The 24,142-nt window shown below is 34.9% G+C and overlaps 2 protein-coding genes and 1 pseudogene across 3 annotated transcripts; 1 reads left to right on the forward strand and 2 right to left on the reverse strand.

Annotated features, from left to right (window-relative positions):
- Positions 1–1,005: 1,005 nt before the first annotated feature.
- Positions 1,006–11,276, reverse strand: LOC122590246. 2 transcript variants are annotated; one of them, XM_043762576.1, is made up of 5 exons: positions 9,400–11,276; positions 9,098–9,299; positions 8,807–9,000; positions 8,588–8,656; positions 1,006–1,355 (listed from the first exon to the last, which is right to left on the reverse strand). In XM_043762576.1, exons 1-4 carry the CDS (start codon positions 11,213–11,215, stop codon positions 8,592–8,594), a joined length of 2,277 nt encoding a protein of 758 aa, XP_043618511.1. In that variant the 5' UTR covers positions 11,216–11,276; the 3' UTR covers positions 1,006–1,355; positions 8,588–8,591. The 2 variants fall into 2 exon arrangements, with proteins under 2 accessions (XP_043618511.1, XP_043618512.1); XM_043762577.1 differs by lacking the exon at positions 1,006–1,355 and adding an exon at positions 6,947–7,025.
- LOC122586655 lies at positions 3,106–8,156 on the forward strand (annotated as a pseudogene).
- Positions 11,277–20,390: 9,114 nt separating the features above from the next.
- LOC122586656 (enoyl-CoA delta isomerase 2, peroxisomal-like) lies at positions 20,391–20,714 on the reverse strand. The gene has a single exon (XM_043758635.1). The coding sequence runs from the start codon at positions 20,712–20,714 to the stop codon at positions 20,391–20,393; it is 324 nt and encodes a 107-aa protein (XP_043614570.1).
- Between the last annotated feature and the right edge of the window lie 3,428 nt (positions 20,715–24,142).

Consider the following 24,142-nt stretch of genomic DNA (forward strand, 5'->3'; position numbering starts at 1 on the left):
CCAGTACAGTCAGTCATTGAATAGTTAATTACCATTTTTGAATGTAACAGATATTACCAACGTTAGTTTTTTTTTTTTTTTCTTTTGGTTTTGCTAATGACAGTCAGGGCTAGCATTATCAATACAGAATTGATATTTGTATGGTTGTTTTTGGTTAATTTACAAATAAATGACGCATGATTGTGATAAACTAGCTAGTTGTGGACTTTGTGGTATTGAAATTATCTCCTTTTATCAATCAAATGCTTGAAAATTTTTTATCTTTCCAGTGAAAAGTTCACTCATTGAATTTTATAATAAAAAGTACTAACATTTTTATGCATAGTAATGACAACTTTTTTTTTTGCTTTGTTTTTGTGTAAAATTGAGCTGACATAACAAATATAACTTTTCTATATAAATGAAAGAGTGATATTCATAATGCATATTATGAATAATTGGTGTATCTAGTCTAGGGAATTTGGGTGTTTAAGATTTTGTTAGTACACCTTATGCTAAAAAACTGTTATTCTAGTAAAATTTCAAGTGGTAAATCTTTTTTTTCATAATAGATTATTATCATCGAAGATGTTATTAGTTTCTTAGGATGTAATTGAGAGGAGACAGCTTGCTAGCAAGCTAAAATCAGCTCGTACAATACTCGATATCTACTAGTTTAATTCTAGTCAAGCTCGAGTTTACATTTGAGTTCGAATATCAGAATGTGTTACTCATGTACCTCAGGAGCGTAATCGAGCTTTTATCATCTTACATTATCTTTTATATACATGTACTTGAATATATTGTCTATTATTCGAATCGGCTACCTGGACAAAAACATTAGCATATATGTCATATGGCATAACTTTTATATGTTCACATTGGTCTTCCAAGGAAGTCATACCTATTGATATAATTCATCTGAGTATACGTATAAAAGTCTGCCATTCTATAAAAGAAATTAAATGACAGCCTTAACCTTGTTTAAAACCAGAAAGAAATGGAACAGACACTGTCGATTACAAAAAAAAAAAAAAAAAACTGCATAACAAATTATCAATCAAAACAAGGATTCTTTCAAGCAAAACCACAAAATTAATCACAGAACCATCATATGAAAACTGTAGTTAGATTTGATGGTATCGACCCCAAATGGATGGCCAAAATCAGTGACATTTTGCAAAGTAATCCTTTGTTCTTTTCCTGGAACAAGTGAAAACTATCACCACACAAGCTAGGACCCATGGAGGGACGTCTAAGTTAACGCCAGCGAAGTTCAACTTCTTAGCCTGTCCCGGTGTCTCCTTTATAATTAATATCATCGTGGTTAATACTGCAACCCCTAATAAGATCCTGGTGATTGGCTTTATCGACTCCTGAAACTCACAAATATACAGCAAACTAATCAGTTTGCGTACATAATTTGAAGCCCAACCCAGTAAATTCAGTGCATGAGACCTATAAACTTTTGCACAGATAACCAAATATGGAAAAGTGTGTAGTTGTGAGAGAGTAAGAGGATTGAAATTTTAAAATTAGTATAATGGGGGGGGGGGGGGGGGGGGGGGGGGGGATCTGGATAATTGATTAACAGGAATCATCATTAACAGCGGCAATCATCATCTGCCACAACATGTTTGGGGACACAACATTGCGCGGGTACCCATCTAGTACATATATATACAACCAATGTGTGCTTTCACTACCATAACCTACTTTTCCAATCCTTCTGACACTTCAAGTTAATGACCTTGATACAGCCCCATGCCCCCATCTCTCCTCACCTATGAGTTCTCATTGACACACAAGTTCACGACTATTACGTGTGTCTTCCCTACCCAAAATCCTCCTCATTCCTACATTACACTCGGATTGAATCGATACATTCGTTAAAATTCATTATACCAACTTTGACATATGTGTGACTGTGAATGTTGTGACAGGTAAGGTAGCTTAGTAAGCCTACATTAACCCAAATTTGTGATAAAGTTAATCTTAAATCCATTAGCATTCCCACCACTAAAAAAACAGACTCAAATGTCAAATCTACCTTTACCGCTTCTAAATATCCACTCTGGTTACATTTTAAGAAATCAAATTTTCAGAATCAATTTTATTTCAACTGCTGAAATGTGTGCTATAATGATCACTAGTATCGAGTTAAGTCTAAAACTTCCAACTCCCAAGGGATTTTACAGGAACATAATTTATCTAATATAGCATGTCAACATAACAGATAATTCTTATGAATGAGGCAAATATAAGAATATAACAAGGGCACATCTGTTTGTACATACCAAATTAATATAACTGTTACACAGGTATAACATAAAAACATACATGATCAGATCAATTTAGTTTTTGAAACGGTGCATGACATGTATGCAGAACACTTGCTATAGCAATTACCGCTTGAAATTCATAGCAACCCAAAATTTATGAGCTTCTCACTTGTTCTTAGTTTTTCCACGTTTAGCTTCAGAAGATGCTTTTGAATATGAATGCATTATTTCACTACCCACTACCTATTTGTTTCTCTCCTCATCCAATTAGAATTACAATTTCTAATTAAAACAAACATATGAACATGATCTTCAAGAACTAGGGTAACAACAACATAGTGTAGTGAACGGAGTGTACTCTAGCAAGATCGAGCCAAACAAAGTGGTGTTTAAAAATCCATTAGCATTCACGACTATTCAAATAACATACTAAAATCAACTATATTAATTTCAAATATCCCCCAAGAGTTAATTGCAAGCGTAACTTTGAAAATCCAACTTATCATTCTCTTAATCTAGAACAAGCTATATTATAATCTTTTTTGTCCCAAAATATAATAATAGATCAGGGACTGAGGGTAATAAAAAAAAAACAAAAAAAAAAACAGGAAAGAAAAACAAGAGGTCTTTATACAATACCTTGGGTTCTCCGTCGATATAAACAACAGAACCATCTTTGTAAAGAAGAATATACGGCCGTTTTTAAGGTGAAAACAAATGGAAAACCCTCTGCCGGAACCAGTAGTATTATAACCACAAAGAGATTTAAAACCATATTTATCACAGATATCAGCGACTTCAAGCTTCTTGATCCCACCTGCCTAAACTTGATTTGAAGACATCAATGGGGCCTTGTGCAAATGGATCTCTAACTCTGGTACTTTTGTTCTCAATGATTTCTGCTGCTTTCTTTCTTCATTAATAATATTCTTTCTCGAAGGTAATAGTGGTGTTTCTTCTTTCTGTTTCATGTTGCTTTTCTTTGGTGGTTTCTATGATTTCCACCATTCTTGTTGTGTTCTTGGATTGGATTTCAGCCAGAAAAAAGAGTAAGGTAATAGGTAGATATGTATATATATATAATATTCTTCAATACAAAACTAGTACCACTCTCATGACCAGAACATGTCCTTCACCAACACTTCACATGTCTTCTTTTTCTTGCTCTCTTAACACCAACTTTCTCTATATCCTTCATCTTCAACGACTTCAAAGACCTTAACTCCTACTATCTAACAGTGAATGGAGTTCCCAAAATCACTTCCAGTGGCATCCTCAGGCTCAGCAACAACACTCCCCGATTGATCGGTCACAGTATCTGTTAGGAACAGCCTTAGGCATAGCACAGCGGAAGCAATTAAACAAGAAGATAGCAACCAGAAAATAGATAAACGACACATGAGATTTTAACGTGGTTCGGCCCCAGTGGGGGGCCTAATCCACCGGCTGTAACTAGGTTATTTTATTATGCTCTGAACCATCTAAATTACAATTACATATGAGGGGTATATATAGAACAGCTAGAGTTTCTTGCTTGTTGAACAAGGAAACCAATTTGGGCTTCCTAATCAATAAACATAGCCAGCAAACCCGTGCCTTCACAAACCCAACAATCTCCCACTTGAAGGCCTTGCGATAAATTTCAGCCCACCATTCAAGCAAACAATATCCCTATCATCCAGTAACTCCAGTAATCTTCATATAACCGAAATCCTCAAGCCTTCAATTCCAAGAACTAAAACTTCAAAACAGAAGTTTCCCAAGTCTTCGATTCTCCATGAACAAGCGAAGATTTCAATAAAAACAAATAGGAACAGAAGTCTTCACAGGTCCAACTCCCAAGAACAAACCAAACTTCAATCCATGCATCCAATGTATACCTAGTTACAACGGCCCTTTTCATTAGTCACCTGAAAGTCCCATTGAAGCTGTAAACCGCTTCAATACAGTCAAACACAACTGACTCAGTCATGGCAAAGTCCACCAATGAGTCATCCTCAATCTCAACCGGCTACTACTGATTTCAAATGCCGGCTCCAGAGACTCCAGAGGAACAACACTCTCCACTAGCGGTAGCATCATTAGAGAGATTTCATTCGGAACCCTGGTCTTCAGAACTCAACATTGATTTCAACATATGTCAACACACTCCTCATGCTCCCACTCTTACAAAATCCGTCCAAGTTCAAACCTCCGAATACGCTCAAACAGATTACCGGAAAGTCCCAGAGTCCTCTACCGCACACCAGACTCGTATAACTCTCGAATCCGCGAGCCAAAGACTTTTCTCCGAAAGTTGGTTCAATTCTTCCGGTAGTGCAGTAATCTGCACACTCCAAAAGTCTAAACAACAGATGAGTGCTTCACTACAGTAGGTAGCATTAAATGAAGCAAACCAAAATCTGTAACAAGAGTCTTCACTGCCTTCCAATGAGTCCTAATGCATCAACCCAAACACATTCTCATAAGCAAAATTTTATCAACCTCGGACGACTCCAAAATCCCGAGCACCTCATGCAACCCCACAAGTCAACTACGCACAACTCCCACTGTCCCTGATATATTCCAACCCATGCTAAACCAGACTTCATGAGACAAACCTCCACTTGTATTCAACCAACGAAAACCTTCACCCAATACCTATACAAAGATCCACTCAAAAGTCAAACCACTGATCAAAACTAAACAAGGAATACCATCTACGATTCCAGACCAGTTAACAGCAAACGATCAATAACAACAGTAGAGAAAACAAGCGTTAGTTCCATGACTTGACTAACTTTTTTCACTCGTGTCGACACTAGCAACCCCGGAACAGGAATACTAAAAAAAAACAAAGCACTCCAAACCTGCTAGTTCTATTTTCTTCAAAAAAACGGTACCACATCCAACAGAAATCCAATCCACTCCAAAACACCTGTATATACCCAATCGAACAAAGGCTTAACCCTAATCAACCTAATACCTTTTTCAATGGACTAACTTCAAACGATAATACTTATCTTCTTATCTTTTTTAATCGATCAAGGTAATACCACAGCAACAAACTTAGTAACAACCACCCACAAAAAAACACACCCTAATCGTGAACCAGAATAAAATAAAACTCAAACAATAAACTGAAGAGAGACAATACCTCAACCTCTAATCAATGACGAACAAGAATGTCACGGTGGTAACCAAGAACAGTAGCTAATACCTCTCGAACAAGAAAACCAAAAACAGTGAATCTTCCAATCGATCAATCAACACAAAAACCCCAAAAAACCAAAACCCTAACAAAGTTCCATTCGGCGGCGGTAGCTGACAGCAGCAGAGACGGCTGCAACAGCTGCGACTACAGGCGGCTGTTTGATGATGAAACAGTGGCGGAACAGCAGCAACAGCAGCTGCAAACCAGACCCAAAACGAACAGAAAGAATAAATAGCAGCAACGGCAGTAATCAGCAGCGAAACAGGGGTGAAAAAACCCCAAACGCGATGGCTGGTGGTGGTCTTGAACAGCTGTGATAAACCAGCGAACAAGGGAGGGCAGAACCAAACCCTAATTGACAAAAAACACAGCCACACAAGAGTTGAGCCGGATCAGACCTGGAACAGCAGCAACAGCTGCAAATCAGCAGCAAGCAGCTGCAGAAAACAGCAGCACAACAGCTGAAGAACAGCAGCAGCAAACCGGATCCGATCAACCAATTCGAACAGCAGCAGAATTGAATCAATTCGAGCAGCAGCAATAGAATTATACCAAACCCTAGCTCTGATGCCACTTGTTAGGAACATCCTTAGGCTTAGCACAGCGGAAGCAATTAAACAAGAAGATAACAACCAGAAAATAGATAAACGACACACGAGATTTAACGTGGTTCGGCCCCAGTGGGGGGCCTAATCCACCGGCTGCAACTAGGTAATTTTATTATGCTCTGAACCATCTAAATTACAATTACATATGAGGGGTATATATAGGACAGCTAGAGTTTCTTGCTTGTTGAACAAGGAAACCAATTTGGGCTTCCTAATCAATAAACATAGCCAGCAAACCCGTAAAGCCTTCACAAACCCAACAGTATCTACCCATACCCTATGGCTTTCAAGAAACCGACTACTAAAAAACCTCTATCCTTCTCTACCACTTTTGTTTAGTAGCAGAATATAAAAGACTTAGGGGCCATGGATCAGCTTTCACCATTTTTTCAGTGAATGGGCTCGCTGGAGCTCAACCAAATCAGTATCTTAGACTACTAAATGTCAGCAACAACAGCAAAGAATCCAACCACTTGTTCGCCATAGAGTTATATACTGTTAAGGATTTTGAATTCTCTGATATTAATGAAAACCATGTTGGAATTAACATCTATAGCATGGTATCCAAAAATTCAACCAAAGCCAGGTTTTATGTTGATGGAATTCAACAAAACAAGATCTTAACTTAAAGGTTGGCAAAATATTCTAGCTTGGGTAGACTCTGATGCTCTAAAACTCAAACTAAATGTGAGTCTTTCACAGTTTTCAGAGAAGCCTGAGACACCAATTTTGTCGGTTCGCATGAATCTCTCATTGATTTTACAAGATTTTATGTATATGGGGCTTTCAGCCGCAACGGGTAAGCTTGCCATATCTTTTGGTTGGAGCTTTAACATAAGTGGAAAATCTCAATCTTTAAATTTTAATAATCTCCCTTCAGTAGAGCTAAAAAGAATAACAAAGTTTTCTTGATTGATGTTTCAGTAGCTGTCCTTTTAGCTCTTGCAATCATAGCCATCGCTCCTGTTTTTGTGATTAAAAGTTTAAAAAATGTGGATGAGATTGAGAAACGGAAGCTTGATGTAGGCCCGCAAAAATATTCCCTCAAGGAGTTAAAGAAGGCTACAAAGGGATTTAAAAATGATGAATTGCTCGGTGTTGGTGGATTTGGGCGTGTTTACAAAGGGGTTTTACCTAACTGCTTGGTTGCACTTAAGCGAATTTCAAATAAAACACAATGAGGTATTAGGACGTTTGTGTCAGAGATCTTGACTACTGGTCAACTTACTCATAGAAATGTGGTTCAATTATTAGGTTGGTGTAGAAAGGAAGGATTGCTTGTATATGATTTCATGGCTAATGGTAGGTTAGATAAGTTAACTTTGAAGCAAAGATTCAATATCACAACGTAGCACATGGATTGTTGTATTTACATGAAGAATGGGAGCAAACAGTGCTTCATAGAGACATCGGGAATGTTTTGTTGGATTCAGAATTATACGGGCGTTTAGTTGATTCTGGGTTGGTTAAGTTATGCGAACATGGATCAAACTCTAGCACCACTAAAGTTGTGAGCACGTTGGGTTACTTGGATCCTTAGTCGACTCAGACGGGAAAGCCCACCACAAACTCAGATGTGTTTGCTTTTGGGGCTTTACTGTTAAAGGTTGTCCGTGGGAGAAGACCAACTGAGCCAAAGGTGGTGTTACCCAAGGAGCTCATATTGGTGGATTGGGTGTGCATAAGTGGACAACAGGGCCTGTTCTTGGGTGGTTGACTCAAGGTTAAAAAATGAGTTTGATGAGATGGAGGCATCGGTGGTTATAAAGTTACGATTAATAAGTTCTACCAATGTACCTTCAGCATGCCCTCCTATGAGGCAGGTTAATAGGTACTTGGAAGGGGAGGTTCCTTCGCCGGAAAGGTTAGCTCCGTCATGTAAGAGTGGTCAAAGGGGTAGTCAAGGGTGGGACTTTGAGGGTTATGTGCATTCTTATCCATCATTTCATCTTCTTCATTTTTAGACAAAGTAAGCAACTGGTCAGCGGGAGGGGAACGAGTATATTGATGTTAACGAGGGATTGACTTCACCTCTCTCAGATCTCCAACAGAGAGGAGATTGGATTTAGAAGTCAAGTTTTGTAATTGTTTGGCTTGTTTGTATTTAATTCTTAATCTTTCTAGATTTTAGTTATGTAGATTGTTGCATGCAATTAGTTGCAGACTTTTTCTTAGAATCAAGAATTGTATCAGTACCTATCTCTTCTAACCAGAAGGTTGTGTGTTCAACAATACAACTTCAAGACCCGGTCGGGATAAAAATGTTTGAATTACAGGTCATAATATGGACACATGTGTGTGAATTCACTTTTCAAAAAGAGATTTTTTAGAAATACCTACGTCTTCTAGCTACGGATTCTATAAACATCTAGAATAAAAGTATTACTTTTGATTAAAACATAAAATATGACAATAATGGCATCAGAATAACATTCACATTACAGAATATAGCTCACCAATTTCTTAAAATTTCTAAAGAATATGATGTCCAAATCTAAGAACAGAAGAAAGCTAGCAAAACTTACCTACTTATTGTACATTATTATCACCATTTGCATCTCTCAATGCATCAAAAATTTCATGATCGTCAAACCCTGCACAGAGAAGATTGTAAATTAAGGCTCGCAAAAGAAATTATTTTACTCAAGAGGCCGTAATATATCTACAGCCTACACATACAAGGTTTATGCAGTGACTACTTTTACGCTTTTACTATCCTTAAATAAAACAAAAGTTGTAATCACCTTCACCTAGGGCTTCAATATCATCAACTTGGGGTCCTAAAACGCTAACATTACCCAACGGTGGATCAACTGTCATCCAATCAGACCTACTAATGTCATCTGCGTGAATCTCCTTCTCCGTTACCCAAGCCTCAACTGAATGGATGTTGTCATATGAAATGGGATCAGAAGAATCCTGCTCTTTATTGAGAAACCTAGAAGATCACTTGCATTTCAGATTCTTTCCCCTTTGAAAAGAAAAGAAAGGGATGGATTTTGCATGAATATAAGCAAGAAAACTTTGGGACTTACATTTGCTTTAATCTCATGTTATATTGAACAAATACGATGTCACTGAGCCTTTGGTGTTCTAGTGAATTCTTTGTTTTAGGAATCTGTTCAAAAGAAATTTTGTTTGGTTTACACCCATCCAAACTGCAAGTTTGACTAAGTATACGAATGGCTAAACGAGCCAAGTTTGGACAAGCCCCTCCATATGTTGACCACCACTCAGCTATGCCGATCAATATATAGAAACTAATTAGTCTAAAAATATCTACCATACTAATACAAAAAAGAAGAAAAAAATTTAGGCATAAAGAGCAAAGGCTTGCCTGGATCTAAGGAATCCCTGCCTCTTATGGCGATTTTCCTTCCAAAATCGCCAGCGGCTTCACAGTAATATGCAATCTCTTTGACAATTTTATCTTGGATTGTGATGTCAGGAACTAACCTTTCAACACAATCATAAACTGATGATCTGATCTGAAGATGTATATCTCCGTCAGTACTGTAGAAGAACTTCGGATTAAGATAAAATCCTGCAGTGTGAAGAGGATGGCGAGAAAGTTGTTGCCATCTACGATCTATTATATTCCAATAAACCATATAGTCTTTCTTTTCGATAAGTTCTTTCTTGATTGCTTCTTTTACCCGGTACACCCCTGCATAAACATACCCCATTCCTGGTTTCTTTTTGCCACTGGCAATTCTCAAGAGTCTCAACAAAGGATCTGTTAAATGGGTGATAACTGTACACATGGACCAAAAAGATGGATCGCTAATGTAATCCAAAGTAGTGTAACCCTCTTCCTTCTTGGAGTATGAATAGTCCATCCACTCCTCTGAGGTTACCATGGATTGGAGGTTGTGCTTGACACTTACCATACGTTTCAGTGTGGAGAAATCTGTCGAAGAACGTGTTGGCCCCACTACAACGATGTCAATGTCATAAGTATACCTTCTCATAATGTTCAAAACAGTGCTATGATTGTAAATGAATCTTGATATTGATCTAGCTTGTTCAAGGATCGTACTTATCCATTCAAGTTCTCTGAAATCTTCCAATATTAAATCCACACAATGAGTTGCACATGGAGTCCAGAATACACTAGGGAAACTATCGACAATTTGTTTCCCTACTTCAACATAACGTGCTTCATTGTTAGTAACAATTTGCAGCACATTTCGAACTCCAACTTCGTCAACAACTTCCTTAAACAAAGAAAACAAAGCTTCCGTAGAATCCACAATGTGGGTAGCGTCAACAGACCTCAGAAACATTAGCCCTTCAGAACAATACACTGTAAAATTGAAAAACATTTTACCATCATCCAACACCGACTCGTCAACCAAAACAGAACAACCGCTCTTTCCCCAACTTCCCATGCATTGATCAACATCACTCCTCACTTCTTGAACCGTACTCTTTAAAATCCAGCTTCGAAGATCATGATAAGACGGTCCAACAACTCCCAACCCTTGTGAAGCAATAGCATCAAGCATAGGCTGAAAATAGACAGAGTTCACAGCATCTAAGGGTACACCAGCATCAAACAAAAAGCGTCCAATAGCTAAACCAACTTGATGGTTAACACGTTTTGAGTCATCATACACGATATCACTAACAGCCAACGAATTCAACCCTTTTCTAATTCTACATCTTTTCTTTCTCCCACCTTGCCTACTACCCTCACTACCCTCTTCTTCATGATTCACTAATAAACTAGAACTCAGGTCAACAGGTTCACTAACAGGAACCATTACACCATCGTCAACTTGGGTATTCAGGTTACCAAACGACGAATCGGGTTGATCAACAACAACAACAACAGGAGGAGGAGGAGGAGGATGTAAATTACTTATTTCTTCTGCTAACTTCTGTTTCTTTTGTTTCTTAGCAATCACGCCATTCAAACTCTCTTGCATGGATAAACGAACATCGGGTTGTACTCGTAAACAACTAGAGGCGTTACCTTTTTGTCCGGCTAAATGTTCTTTGATCCTATGAATCCCACCACCCTTGAACATTTTGCCACAATATATACACTTAAGTTGTACCTTATCACCACTTTTATACATTTGACAATGCTTCCATGCTGGATCATGTTTTTGTGAATTTATTGCTACTTGTTTTAATTCGCTACTCATTTCTATCTTATATTCATAAACAACGGATATATATATATATATATAAGGTTTTCCTCCTTTAACTAACTTATATAGCACTAACAAAATAGTAATAATAATAATAATAAAAGAAAATAACGATAATCCAAATTCTATATTCTATACTTGAAACAATTAAAGATGATACGTGTAGACAGAATTAATACAGAAAATGGAATGTGGATTACTTAAAAAATTAAATTAAATATAAATAAGGATGGTTTAAAGGAAACTTACTTGAATTTTTATAATTTGGTTGGAAAATTGGGGAAACCGGAGTCAAGGGGGTTAGGGGTAATATATAGTTGGAGGATGAATCGATAGAAAAGTGGTTACGGGCGGGTTATTTTGTAACCCGGGTTTACTTGTTTTGCAGTCAAGGTAAACGGTCAAGGGTCAAAGTTGAGTATTTTGTAACCCGGGGGCATGTTTGTTTTTTTGTTGAATCAAACATAAAATATGGCATTAAAATATGGCATTACCTAAATTATACGAGTATTATACTTACCTTATCTATATTATCTCTTAAATCATTTTGATCTTATTTTTATTTAATTTAAAAAAAATTCTGTTTAAATTCTCTTATTTTGTTTGTTTATTATTTAAACGAGCATGGTATCCGCGCAATGCGGCGGTGGTGGGGAAGACAATCTGGTGGTGGCGTTGATAGGGTTTTACTTTGCTAGAGACAAAAATGGTTGAAAGGCATAGTTGGTATATCACGTGAGAGGGTGCTTAGCAAGGAAGATTATTTAAGGGCATTTTTGTCTTATCAGGTTCTTAATTAAGTTAAGGGAGGAATCCAGTTTGCTTTATAAGGTATTATAGATATTTTCATTTAATATACGTATAATACTTTTAATGAAATTTTTTTACAAGACACAACTCTTAACCTTTAAAATAATTAAACTACATTCTTTTATATCAATTTTTACATTAATAAGCAGTATGGTTTGGATTAATAGTAAGCATTCCGGCCTCTAGAGACAGAAGTCAAAGGTTCAATCCTCATCCCATGCATTGGTTAGATTTCCTTTTTTACTCATTCATGACGGGTGAGTATTTACGGGTTACGGTTTTTTACCCGCCAGTTGCCATTCCTAATAAGAATACGAAAATAAGTACACTAATATTACATTTTCCATATGAAAGTTACTGAAAATCAAATTATTAGCAATTTTCATTCGTATTTATATTCTTTTGCGTCAAGTATATCTATACTATATTATAAAGCAAATAAGGTTTCAACTTTCAATTTCAACAATGTACACATGATAATACATCTTAATATATACTATAAGACAGTTGAACTAATGAATTATTAACCAATCTCATCACTTAATTTCTTCAAATTGACTTTTGATGATGTCATCATTTAAATAAACTACAAATTAAAAATTCCGATAATCATTATCCAAATATACTATTATATTGATATTTATATTAATTTGTAGAAAAAGTCTCATTAATTTACACTTTTTTTGTTTTTTCCATCAATAATTTACATTTTTTAGCCCTGAATACTTAATCTATATATATTTTTAGCCAACAACTTGAGAGAATTCTTTAAAATTTGCAATCATTTAATTAATTAAAAAAAGTTCAACATATGAAATATTGTCTACAAAAAACTATTTCAAAACCTAATGACTTATTAATAAATATTAGATTAGACTTTTATAAATTATAAATATTAATATTTAGTTTAATATTTAATATAAACATAAATTAAACTCAAGATTAGGGATGGTTTTCGGTACGGAACCATACCGAAAACGACTAATACCGACACCGAAACTAACCCAAGGTGAAAACCGAATACCGTACCGATTATATAGGTACGTTACCGGTTCGGTACCGGTTTTTCGATACCAAAACCGTATAATACCAAAATTCTAGAAACTAATTCGCAAAAATGGTATTCTGTATGACAATTCTGAATTAAAAGTGTATTGATTAAATAAATTTTAGTCTTTTATCAAATGTGGCCGACTATAGCAAAATAATTGATATTTAGCATAAATATCAAAAGTTCAAGATATGTTATGAGGCATGTTAGAGATAAACCTCCTCTGTTTTCAAGTTAAGTACTAAAAGTCTAAAACCGTCGAAATAATTGCTAAAAGATTTATACTTCATTTAAGATTAGATCAGTTTTAAAATTGAGAGATGTATATGATAACCACTTTTATGATATTGGAGGATAGATGTTTTTGAATATATACTGGGAAACTATATATCTTTCAAATAGACATCATATATAACAATAGCAGAGAGTCAAAACTCATGCCATGATGAGGCAGCAACGCCACAACAACAGAATATGGTGTTTTTGAAAGGCTATAACCAATTTGTGTGTAAGGAATGTGTGGAGTATAACAAGACAGTAACATGTTTTAGAGAAACTATATTTTCGGTACTAATAACTGGTTTCCCCGTACTGAACTGGTACCGAACCGATGAGTACTGAAACGGATTTAACCAAATCTTTAAAACTGATACCGAAACTGAATCCCTATCGGTACTGATATTCGGTATCGATTTGGTTTCGGTATTTCGGTAATCTTGCTCATCCCTACTCTAGATACATATCCCAAACATAATAACAGATGACGATATATAACATCATCATTTTAAACACAATAGAAATTACAAAACATTTGACGATCACAGAACAAAACACGATTTAGAACAGAGCGTTACTTGAATACTAAATCCAAATCAATATGAACTCCAATCAAGATTTATTTTATCTATCAATCGAGAAGGTACATAATTTTCTCCTTTTTTGTATATTAGTTTTGCGTATTAATGTTTAAAGTTACAATTGTCACTCAAATCAAGAGTCCTAATTGTAATCAAAGAATATAAAAACAATTCTAATTTTTATCAAATAATTATAGGACATGTGATTGAAAATAAACCTATGCGTGTTATGGGTCCGCATCATGATCAAATACATATACTTGAATGTCAAGTACATAATCACAAGTATGTTTATATTTTAATTCTTAAATATTTTTCATAATAATATCACATTATGAGTACACATGGTTTCAAAATATTCTATAATAAAGAAATTATTATATATAACATGTGCCTTGTGGAATGATTATGACAAACATATCAATCAATATATTTAGGCTAATAATGACAGTGACGAACATGACTATTGTACTACAATTTGCAAAATATAACACTTAAAACCGTATTTCTACAAAATTATAATTTATTACTTAAATGTATTAAGATTTAATATTGATAATATCGTAAATCTGGACACGGGTCTAAAATGTAACATCCCAACCTTTTTACTCTATTGTCGTTAACTTTGACTATTAGTCAATGTTGACGTGTCGTTAAGTAGAGTCATATTTATATGGATAAGTGGTGTTAGTTATCATGTGCTGTATGTGAGTTATTATGTGATAATTAAGTAGATAGATATGTGTCATTTATGCAGATAAATTTGTGTGTATTTGTTCTCATTTACTGTGATTTATATAGTATTGATAATAAGTTTACCATTAATAATTGTTAAGGTGGTACGTATTTCCTATCGTGTTGAACAACTATTAGATGTTGTTATATGAAGTTACTTGAGGTAGTCATTTGATTAAATAAATTAGAAGGTTGTTAAATGTAAATATATCTAAAACCTAATAAGATGTAATTATATTTCATAATCTAAAAGTTATAGAAAATCCATTCTTGTTATCGTCGAATACAAAAAAAAATAAAAAAATAAGGGTTGTTGCTTCGTTGTGTAGACGCCATAAACCATCCTCATAAAAAAAGAATTCTTTTGTTGTCATTTATTATTTTGTGGCTGAAGAGATTACATGTCCTTGTCTTGTGAGTCTTGCGATCAACAGAGAAAGCATTAAGTTGGCTATCTAGACTCTCTTTTTGCTTGTGTGGCTGATCAAAGGTAATAAAATTATAAAAAAAAATCCAATTGGTTTATTTAGTTATCCATGATCCAAATAAAAAAAAAGTCAAAATGCATTTGTCTTGTTGTTTTTATATACGTTTTTAAACATACATGTGAGAATAAAATGTAGTCTTCTTTTAGTAGGGCCGACCCTGGCTATGGGCAGGCTGGGCGACAGCCCTGAGCAACAAATTATAGGGGGCAAAAATCTTAGAATCCCACTAAAACTAGATCTAAGCATGTTTCGAGATCTCTAGTGATGTTTTCGAATGTTTTAGTTTGAGTAACATAATTTTATGATGAATGAAGTAGTTATATAGGTTATAGGCGCATGATGAAAACAAAAATGAAAGTAAAACTTAACTCTCCATGTTAATGGAGTTTGGCTGTTTGGGTTTCCATGAAGAAGAAGGAGAGGACGGCAACCAACTAGCAATAATGCCTATAGATTCTTTTTCTTATTTATTATATATTACTGATAAAACCCCTTATAATACTTTAAAGTTTCATATTAGACCCTAAATTTTGCTTGCTTTTTGTTGAAGTAAAAGAGTATGCAACTATTAATTGCTTCATGTTTTAGGCTACACCATGTACGGAGTATTTTATTTTATTTTGACTAATTATCTGTTAAATAAATAGAGTTTTTTATATCTTAAAGTGTCCAAAATTATTGTCAACATTTTATTACATGGTCATTACTAAATTTAAATTCTTAATAATAAAGAAAGTTATATTTTCTTGAACATATACTTTAATAACAATTATAAATGACTATTGGTTTTAAACTCATTCATTATATTGTGGCTCGACATCAATTTGTCAAGATAATCAATGTTTTTACTTCAAAATATATACATAGAAATCATTTTAAGTAACTTATAATGTGAGTTTTTTAAATCAAAGTTTATATATGTTATTTATAAGTTTTGTAATATTTTGTTTATTAAAAAGTATTGGTGCATAAATTAACCCTTAACTTGACCATGTTATGAGCTTTTAGGTTGTTTGCCCACATAAATTTTTAGGAGCATATTCTTGATGCCTTGCCCTGAGCATCATATAACTCAGGATCGTCCCTGTCTTTTAGTGGTGGGTCCAAATAAATTATTATAGATATGGCAAATGTCCTTTGTTGTTGCTATACTCCTATAGTCTGTCAACTAGCATAAAAGAATAGGATGAGATTATTGGTTGCAATGAAGAAAATGAAGTTGTACATTGTGTGACTTTATATATATTATAATATATTTTGTTGTACAGTTTTTATAAAAAAGAAAATGAAGGGACTGCGATATACATGTAGTAATAATAAAAATTAACATGTTGCATCCTGTTTCATCTTAACTCTCGAACTATCATCACAGAAAGCATTTGATGTCAGGATCTAGTTTTATGGACTGTAGAGCCATATAAAATGAGTGTTGATAAAAAGTCATGACAAAGCAAGATGCAGTTTGTGTTAGGATATGATGTATGTGGCGTAGTCGTTTTGTTTAACTTATTTAAATTGTTGGTCGTTTATATAGGTTTTTGGAAATATATAACAAGCTTGGTAAACTATTGGTAGTTGAGATTTGTGAAGCTACGCGCAAAAGGTAAGATAACTTACTTTTGACACCTGGGGACACAACAAAACTTAGTTTTAATAACTAAACTCCCTTTTATGTTGTTTCAACTATCTCATGCATATGATGGGTGTGAGATATATATGGGAGGTTTAATCGGTGTTGTTAAAGCATGCTGGGTAGAAATGAGTTTAATGTTGCACTGTTGATATATGTAGCTTGTTGAATGTGTGGTAAATGATTTATGTGGACTTGTACACATAGTACACTAGACATGATTTAGGTCGTCATGTCATGTGCACGTTTAAGGGCCCTAAAATATTATGTAGATATTGGTGTGATATATCTTTAATGGAAAATGATTAATCAACCTAATTGGTGTGCCTAAAGATATTCCTAAAACTTTAGGAAGTTGATATGTGGAATGCACTAATTCTCTTTCCTAATATTGCCCCCTGATTTTTTCACATGTCATCATCCTACAATTAGGCACAACTTTAGGCACACCAATTAGGTTGATTTATCATTATCCATCTTTAATATATCTTTTGGTGAAAGTCTCGAGCATTGGTGTAAGAGTTAAGCTTAACCCACATGACGTCTATTTAGGCGGAGTGTGCTATGGCGTCACTTGGGGCACTGATCATGTTCTCTTGTGAATACAACCTGGTGTTTAGAGTATTTCAGGTGTCGTGGTTGACCACCTGGTGTTAACGGAATACTCATGGATTTGGTTATGCCTATTTTAACGACATAGATGGACCACCGTAAGGTCTACCCATCAAGTCGGGTGTGGGGTTCCATATTAGGCTATTTAGCCGCCTCACACAACCTTTTTATGTAGTTTACTATGGCATAACCTTTGGTGATTTATGTAGCTTATGCAGTTATGTGGATATGGGTGACTATGGAGGATTGCTAGGCACATTGTAGGATTTGATAATCCTTATTATGCAGTTTATGTTGTTTTGGTGTTTGTGCCTTTATGTATACATGAGTTGATCTATTAAAATGTTCTAGCTGGCAATCCTTTTATTTATACTAACCCGTTATCTTACTCAGCTTTAACAACTGACACTTGTTTTGTGGAAATGTGTTGTGCCCTCAGGTTAGGCATTGGTCAGTGGCTGGTAGCTTGCTTGTGAGATGGGTAGCTATTATTGGAGCTTTTGGACGTTGACTTTAGTTACCCATAGTTGCACTATTTAAGTAGACTTATTTATTTAGCCCTTTTAGCTTTTATTATGTTGACTGTCTTTATTGAGGATTGAGCGTGGATTTCATTTACATTATTGTGATGATACTGGTTGGTAACACCTTTTAAAGACATTCATTATGTTTATTGATTCCGTTTGGAATCAATTGGGATTTTTAAAAGTAGCTTCCGCATTTTATTAATGGTGTTATGTTTAAAGTCGAATTTTTTTTGAAATTCACATTTTTATAAAGCAGGGTGTTACAAGTTCACCGCACCAAAAGCATACATCGCTGACATACAAGGGGGATCCTGGCTATAAGTAAAACCATTGGTCTTACATAACACAACGTGTTTTGAGAGGAGATTTCCATAGTTAAACGTACTCAGGGTGGCAGCAATGCCATATGGGTGACCTTTCTGGGAAGTTTTCCCGAACAACCAGAAACAAAGTCGTGAGCCTGCGGGCAAAGCGGAAAAGCATACATCTTAACATACAAGGGGGATCCTGGATATAAGTGACACCATTGGTCTTACATAACACTAACGCGTTTTGGGCGTATTGACTATGGATGAGAGTAGAACTCCACAGTTAAGCGTGTTCGGTTGGTAGTAATGCCATATGGGTGACCTTTCTGGGAAGTTTTCCCGAGCAACCAGAAACAAAGCCGTAAGCCTACGGGCAAAGCGGACAATATTGTGTTGTGGTGGTAAGGCGGAGTGTTACAAGTGGTATCAAAGCAACCCTTGGATTGTTAGGAGTGTATGGCGCACTTGCATAACTTAACGAGGACGTTGAGTTGTGTTGAGGGGGTGTGAAAGCATACTTCTTAACATACAAGGGGGATCCTGAATATAAGTGACACCATTGGTCTTACATAACCCAACGCGTTTTGGGCGTATTGGCTATGGATGAGAGGAGAACTCCACAGTTAAGCGTGCTTGGGTGATAGTAATGTCATATGGGTGACCCTTCTGGGAAGTTTTACCGAGCAACCAGAAACAAAGCCGTAAGCCTGCGGGCAAAGCGGACAATATTGTGTTGTGGTAAGACGGGGTGTTACATAAAATCTAGTAATGTGCCATACATCAATGCCTACAACTTTCTTTCTCCTCTATAAATCATTTTATTTTTCTAATTTTTTCAAAATATTTTATCACAAAAACCGTACATCAATAAATTTTAAAAATTATATGGGTGTTCTTAAAGTTTCATGCTCTTTCATTAGAGATATCATTCGATATACTTTCGACGAATTTTTAAATCCGAGGTCGGAGCTCATACGGCTAAGACATTTGGCTATGACACTCTATGACATATCACCTCCTATGACCTATCATATTCTATAACCTATCACCCTCACTATCTCACCGCCACAACGCACGGGTACTTGCTCTCGTTTATTTTAATATGAAAAACTTATGAAATAAATAAATGCGATAAAAGTTATGTTTTCCTACGTACATGTTCTTTGTCTCACACATACACACGTGACACTTGTACTATCTTTTTCTATGCCCTCTCCTCTTTATGTATTGACTTAAAAACAATCAAGAATCATTTTTCCCAAAACTTGAATACTTGCAACGGGAAAAAAAAAGTAGGTGGAAACCGACTTAGCAAATGTTGGATTGAGGTGAGTTGAAACCGGCTTTACCCAAAAACTTGTTTTACAAATTATGGCCAAATATGCCTCATTTGGAAAAAAAAAATTCAGAATGATGATGACAGGTAATAAGTTTTATATTAAGTTTTTATCAACTTTTGAATAGTCGTATAGCACTATAGCATAGAATTTTAGAAAAGAAAGGCAATAGAATCAAACATTAACTTTAATATTTGTATCGTCCAATCCAAGCAGGGGTGGAGCTAGTAGGGGAACTGGGGGGTGCTTAGCCCCCGCCAACCATTCATGTTTTCTATTGCAAGGCTAGCTTATAGCCAACTAATACAAATGTTTTTTTGAAGCAAGTCACCCCCAATCTATAAATGTATTATTTTTAGCCATGACAGTTCAAGTAAAACCTTTACATTTGGTCCATAAAAGTAAATCATCCCAATAAAATTTTATTTTACTAACATTTTATTAAATGATTATGTCTTTCACATTATATTGTATACAACGATCGGGAAAAAAAATACGGTTGATCCCCCCTCAACGTGAAATCCTGGCTCCGCCTATGAATCCAAGAGTTGTATGTAATTATTTAAAAAAAAAAAAAGAGTTTGTAATATTTTAATCTCCAAATTAAATCAAATATAAAAAAATTTGAGTCACTTGTTAACTCCAACACAAAGTATGGTACTATCAAATTGGACTAAATGGTTGACTGAAGTTTTTTTTTTTAAAGAGCATCCATATGATGACAAGGTAAGGATTTGATTTGTGATGTTGGAAGGCCATAACAAAAAGTTAAAAACATGTAGAAATCAACCATAATTTCAAATTGTCAACATAATTAAAAATCATAAAGTCGTGGCTTTAGCACATATGTGGAACTCAAAGTCTCAAAACCCAGCAATCTACACAACACAGGACACATAGACTTGCGTATTTCCGCATACACTTCACCATCCAACTTCTTTTTTACCAACTCTTTTCCCATGCCAACTCCACCTTCAACCGCACTCTCTGCGCTGTCATACGCCATGTTGACTCTAAACATCGTCACTGCCTGGTCCGCCTTAACCACACCACCCAACAATACGTCTCTTAGGGAATCTGGTTTTTCCAGTTTTAATTTTACTAGCTCATCCCCATAACGTGGCAATGATATCCCCATGTGAATAGCCAATGTCTCAAAAGCATTCAATAGCAAATCCCTTTATAAATAAAGGCATAATAGTCAATAATTTATAGTAAGTGAAGTAAAAATATAAGTAAAAGAATCACTTTCCTTTATATTAACTCCCCAAAAATCTTACATTCTTACAGATTGCAGGTAAAAAGATGAGCAACAAAGAGAAAAATCCGATAATAAGTTTATAATAATTATTATTATTTAATATGATTTTTAATTTACCTAGATAACTTTATATAGAAATTTATATAGATAAGTGATGCAATATTCGTCTCATGTAGCTTAGCTCATATGATGAGACAAATGTCAAAACATAACTTTGGAATGCATGTATGGATCACATGGATATTTTTTGTTTGGCATGGGATATATTCTAATCTTTATAAATTATCCACTTGTATTCTTTTTATTATTTTAATAAGGAAAAAATCCATAAAAAGGTAATTTTCTTACACAAATTTCCTGTTAAAAGGAATCTATTTAATTTTTGAATATTTAAAGGATCCCGTTTTTTAAAGTTTCGCAATAAAGGGAACATTGTTAGTTTTTAACAATAGCCCTCTGTTAAGTACCACATCATCACTGCCATGTCATCAATTTTGTTTGACTTTGACTAAAAATAAATAAAAATGATGATATGTATTTGCCATGGTGTCTTTGTTATGCCATGTGTTACAAAAACATATACATAAATCTGTTTTTAGATCGAATACTGTAACCAATATCAAATTTTCAAGACCCACCAAAAAAACAAACATGAACTAAAGTCCACTGATATATCCATTTATATGCATATTCCCATATCGTTTCTAAGTCATTTTAAGCTTAATTATGTGCAATTTACATGTATATTCGATGCTTTGATGGTATTGTTAGTGGTTGCAGACTTAGAACAGGTGAAATGGTTAGAAACAGCTTTCGGATGACTAGAAGATGCACCAGGATGGTTCATGGACGCATACGAGTAAAGACGGAATGAAAACTACAAGTTTTGGCTGAAAACAAAGCAGGTGCGTCGCACCTAGAAGAGTGGTGCGGAGCATTTTCTTCTCAGAAAGTTTGAAGATGTTAGAAAGCACGGAGGTGCGGCGCACCAACCCTTATGGTGCGTCGCATATCGGGCAGAATGATTTTTGGAAACAAGGCCAGGTGCGCCGCACCTGAAGCTTGGTGCGTCGCACCTATAGGTCGGTTTGTGAAAACTTTTTGTAAACTCTATAAATAAAGGAACATAACCCTCCCATTCGATATAAAATCACCTCTAGTCGATTTTAGGGTTCTTTGGGGCTATTCTCAGCAGCTTTTTCGTCCATCAAGGTCTAAGGGTTGTTCGTGAGCTTCAAGGCATTCGGTTATCGATTTTCTTAGCGTTTACTTGTTTTCTACACATTGGTACAATATGTTCTTCTATATTCTTACTCTTTGTGCTTTGTTTATGATTATGAGTAGCTAAATAATTCATCATCCACTGAGATGAAGTGATACATTGAATAACGGTTGCATAATCTTTTGAATTCAAGTTGATTTGATTTAACGTTGTGTCGTAATCTTAGCTTATTAATTCTTTGTTATTTAACTCTTAATTGCGGATAGTTTTTGCATGATCTTAGTGGTAACTAGGTTGTGTAAAAGTTATTTTGATTGCTTGGTTAGAAGCGATTGTTTCTATGACGGGTACGGTAGAAAGTAATTAATAGTTAATAAGAGTTAACGAGTTACTGGTTGGGTACAATCAATAGACACAATTGTTATCTAAATAACCAAAACAATTAGTTGACTAAGAAAGTTATGAAAGGCGTCTTGGGGTACCAGTCTTAGTAATGGAACTAGTTAATTAAGGGAATTGAATAAAGTAACGAACTTGACGGGTACGGGGTGAGTCTTTGTTTAGTTCTCGGTTATTAATCAACATATTTGAATTGGTTCTTCAATTAAGTGCAACCTAAATTTATAGTGTCATGGATTCGAGGTAGATGACCTTTTAATTAAATTTGATTACAACAATCTTCTTTTCAATTGAATTCTTAGGAATTGCTAACTTTAATCTTTGCTAACTTCTTTTTCAAAATCCAACATGACAGGAGTCTTTTAAAATCGAAAGTTCTTCTTAAACTACATTAAACTCGCTTGCTCTTAATTAGTCCCTGTGTTCGATCCTGGACTTACCTTTAAACTATATTGCATACGAACGGGTCCACTGCCCGAGAGTGTGTAGTAGTCAATTCTAGGGTATTTCTTGTTTATAAATTTAAGACTAGATTTTACACATCATCCACCATCACTCCCATCAAATTTTTGGCGTCTTCATACCACCATCAGCGCCTCAGCGGAAATAAAATCAACAAATAGTGTTGAAATTTAGATTCATAAATCATATGTCATAGCACATAATCACTATCATAGATCTGTAAATCATATATAAGATCTATCGTCACCGGAGAAGAAAACGAAATACCACAAAAACTCATCGGAAAACTGTATAACTTTGTATGTGATGATGTTTCAATTTCAAAGTGGAATTGATATTTGTAAAGATGAAAGTAAGGAGATTTAGTTGGTGGGGAAATTCGATTTGGTATTAAAATTCATATGTGATGAATCGGAGGTGAGTATAACTTTCGTCGGATGTTCGTCAGATCTGACGCCGGGAAACATAGAGGAATGTCCGCCGATGATAGGTTTTGAAGATGAATTCGTCGCCAGAGATGATGAACATAGACGACCAGTGAGTTGGAAATCGTAAAGCAGCGATGCTTACAACGCAATCGGGATACATAGTCGTAATTAATCAATTGTGAATTTTGTGGAATTAATTAATAAAAGAATTATACATAGTCATAATTATTAGTCAACGCATCAATTTTATTTTTTTAAGTCTAGTCATATGCCACGTAAGCAAAACTGATAAAGTGGCAGTGGTGACGTGACATTTAACGGAAGACTGTTGTTAAACTAATGACGTTCCCTTTATTGCAAGTTTTTTAAAATACGATCCTTTAAATAGACGAAAACTAAATAGATTTCCTTTAATAAGAAACTTTGTGTAAAAAGATTACCTTTTTATGGATTTTTCCCTTTTAATAATTGATAAAATTTAGAGGATGCTTGGTGTTTTTTTTTAAAGGCAAATTTCATTAACAACACATATTATATGAGCATACTAGTAATATAAAGGTAGTAATATAAAGGAATGGAAAAAGAAATACTAACATTGTATTCTCAAGTTCTTTTATAAGAAAATAAATGGAAGGGATAGAAAAAAGATGACAAAATAGAAAAATTTCAATCAATTATGTCATTCTTGAGTGCATAAGAAAAGAAAGTAATGACAACTTTATAATTATACCCTTTTAAATATGTAAGTGAAACATGATAGACAAGGGCTATATAGTAATAACACAAAAAATTTA

Source organism: Erigeron canadensis, chromosome 2 (genome assembly GCF_010389155.1).
Source record: "Erigeron canadensis isolate Cc75 chromosome 2, C_canadensis_v1, whole genome shotgun sequence".
NCBI lineage: Eukaryota > Viridiplantae > Streptophyta > Magnoliopsida > Asterales > Asteraceae > Erigeron > Erigeron canadensis.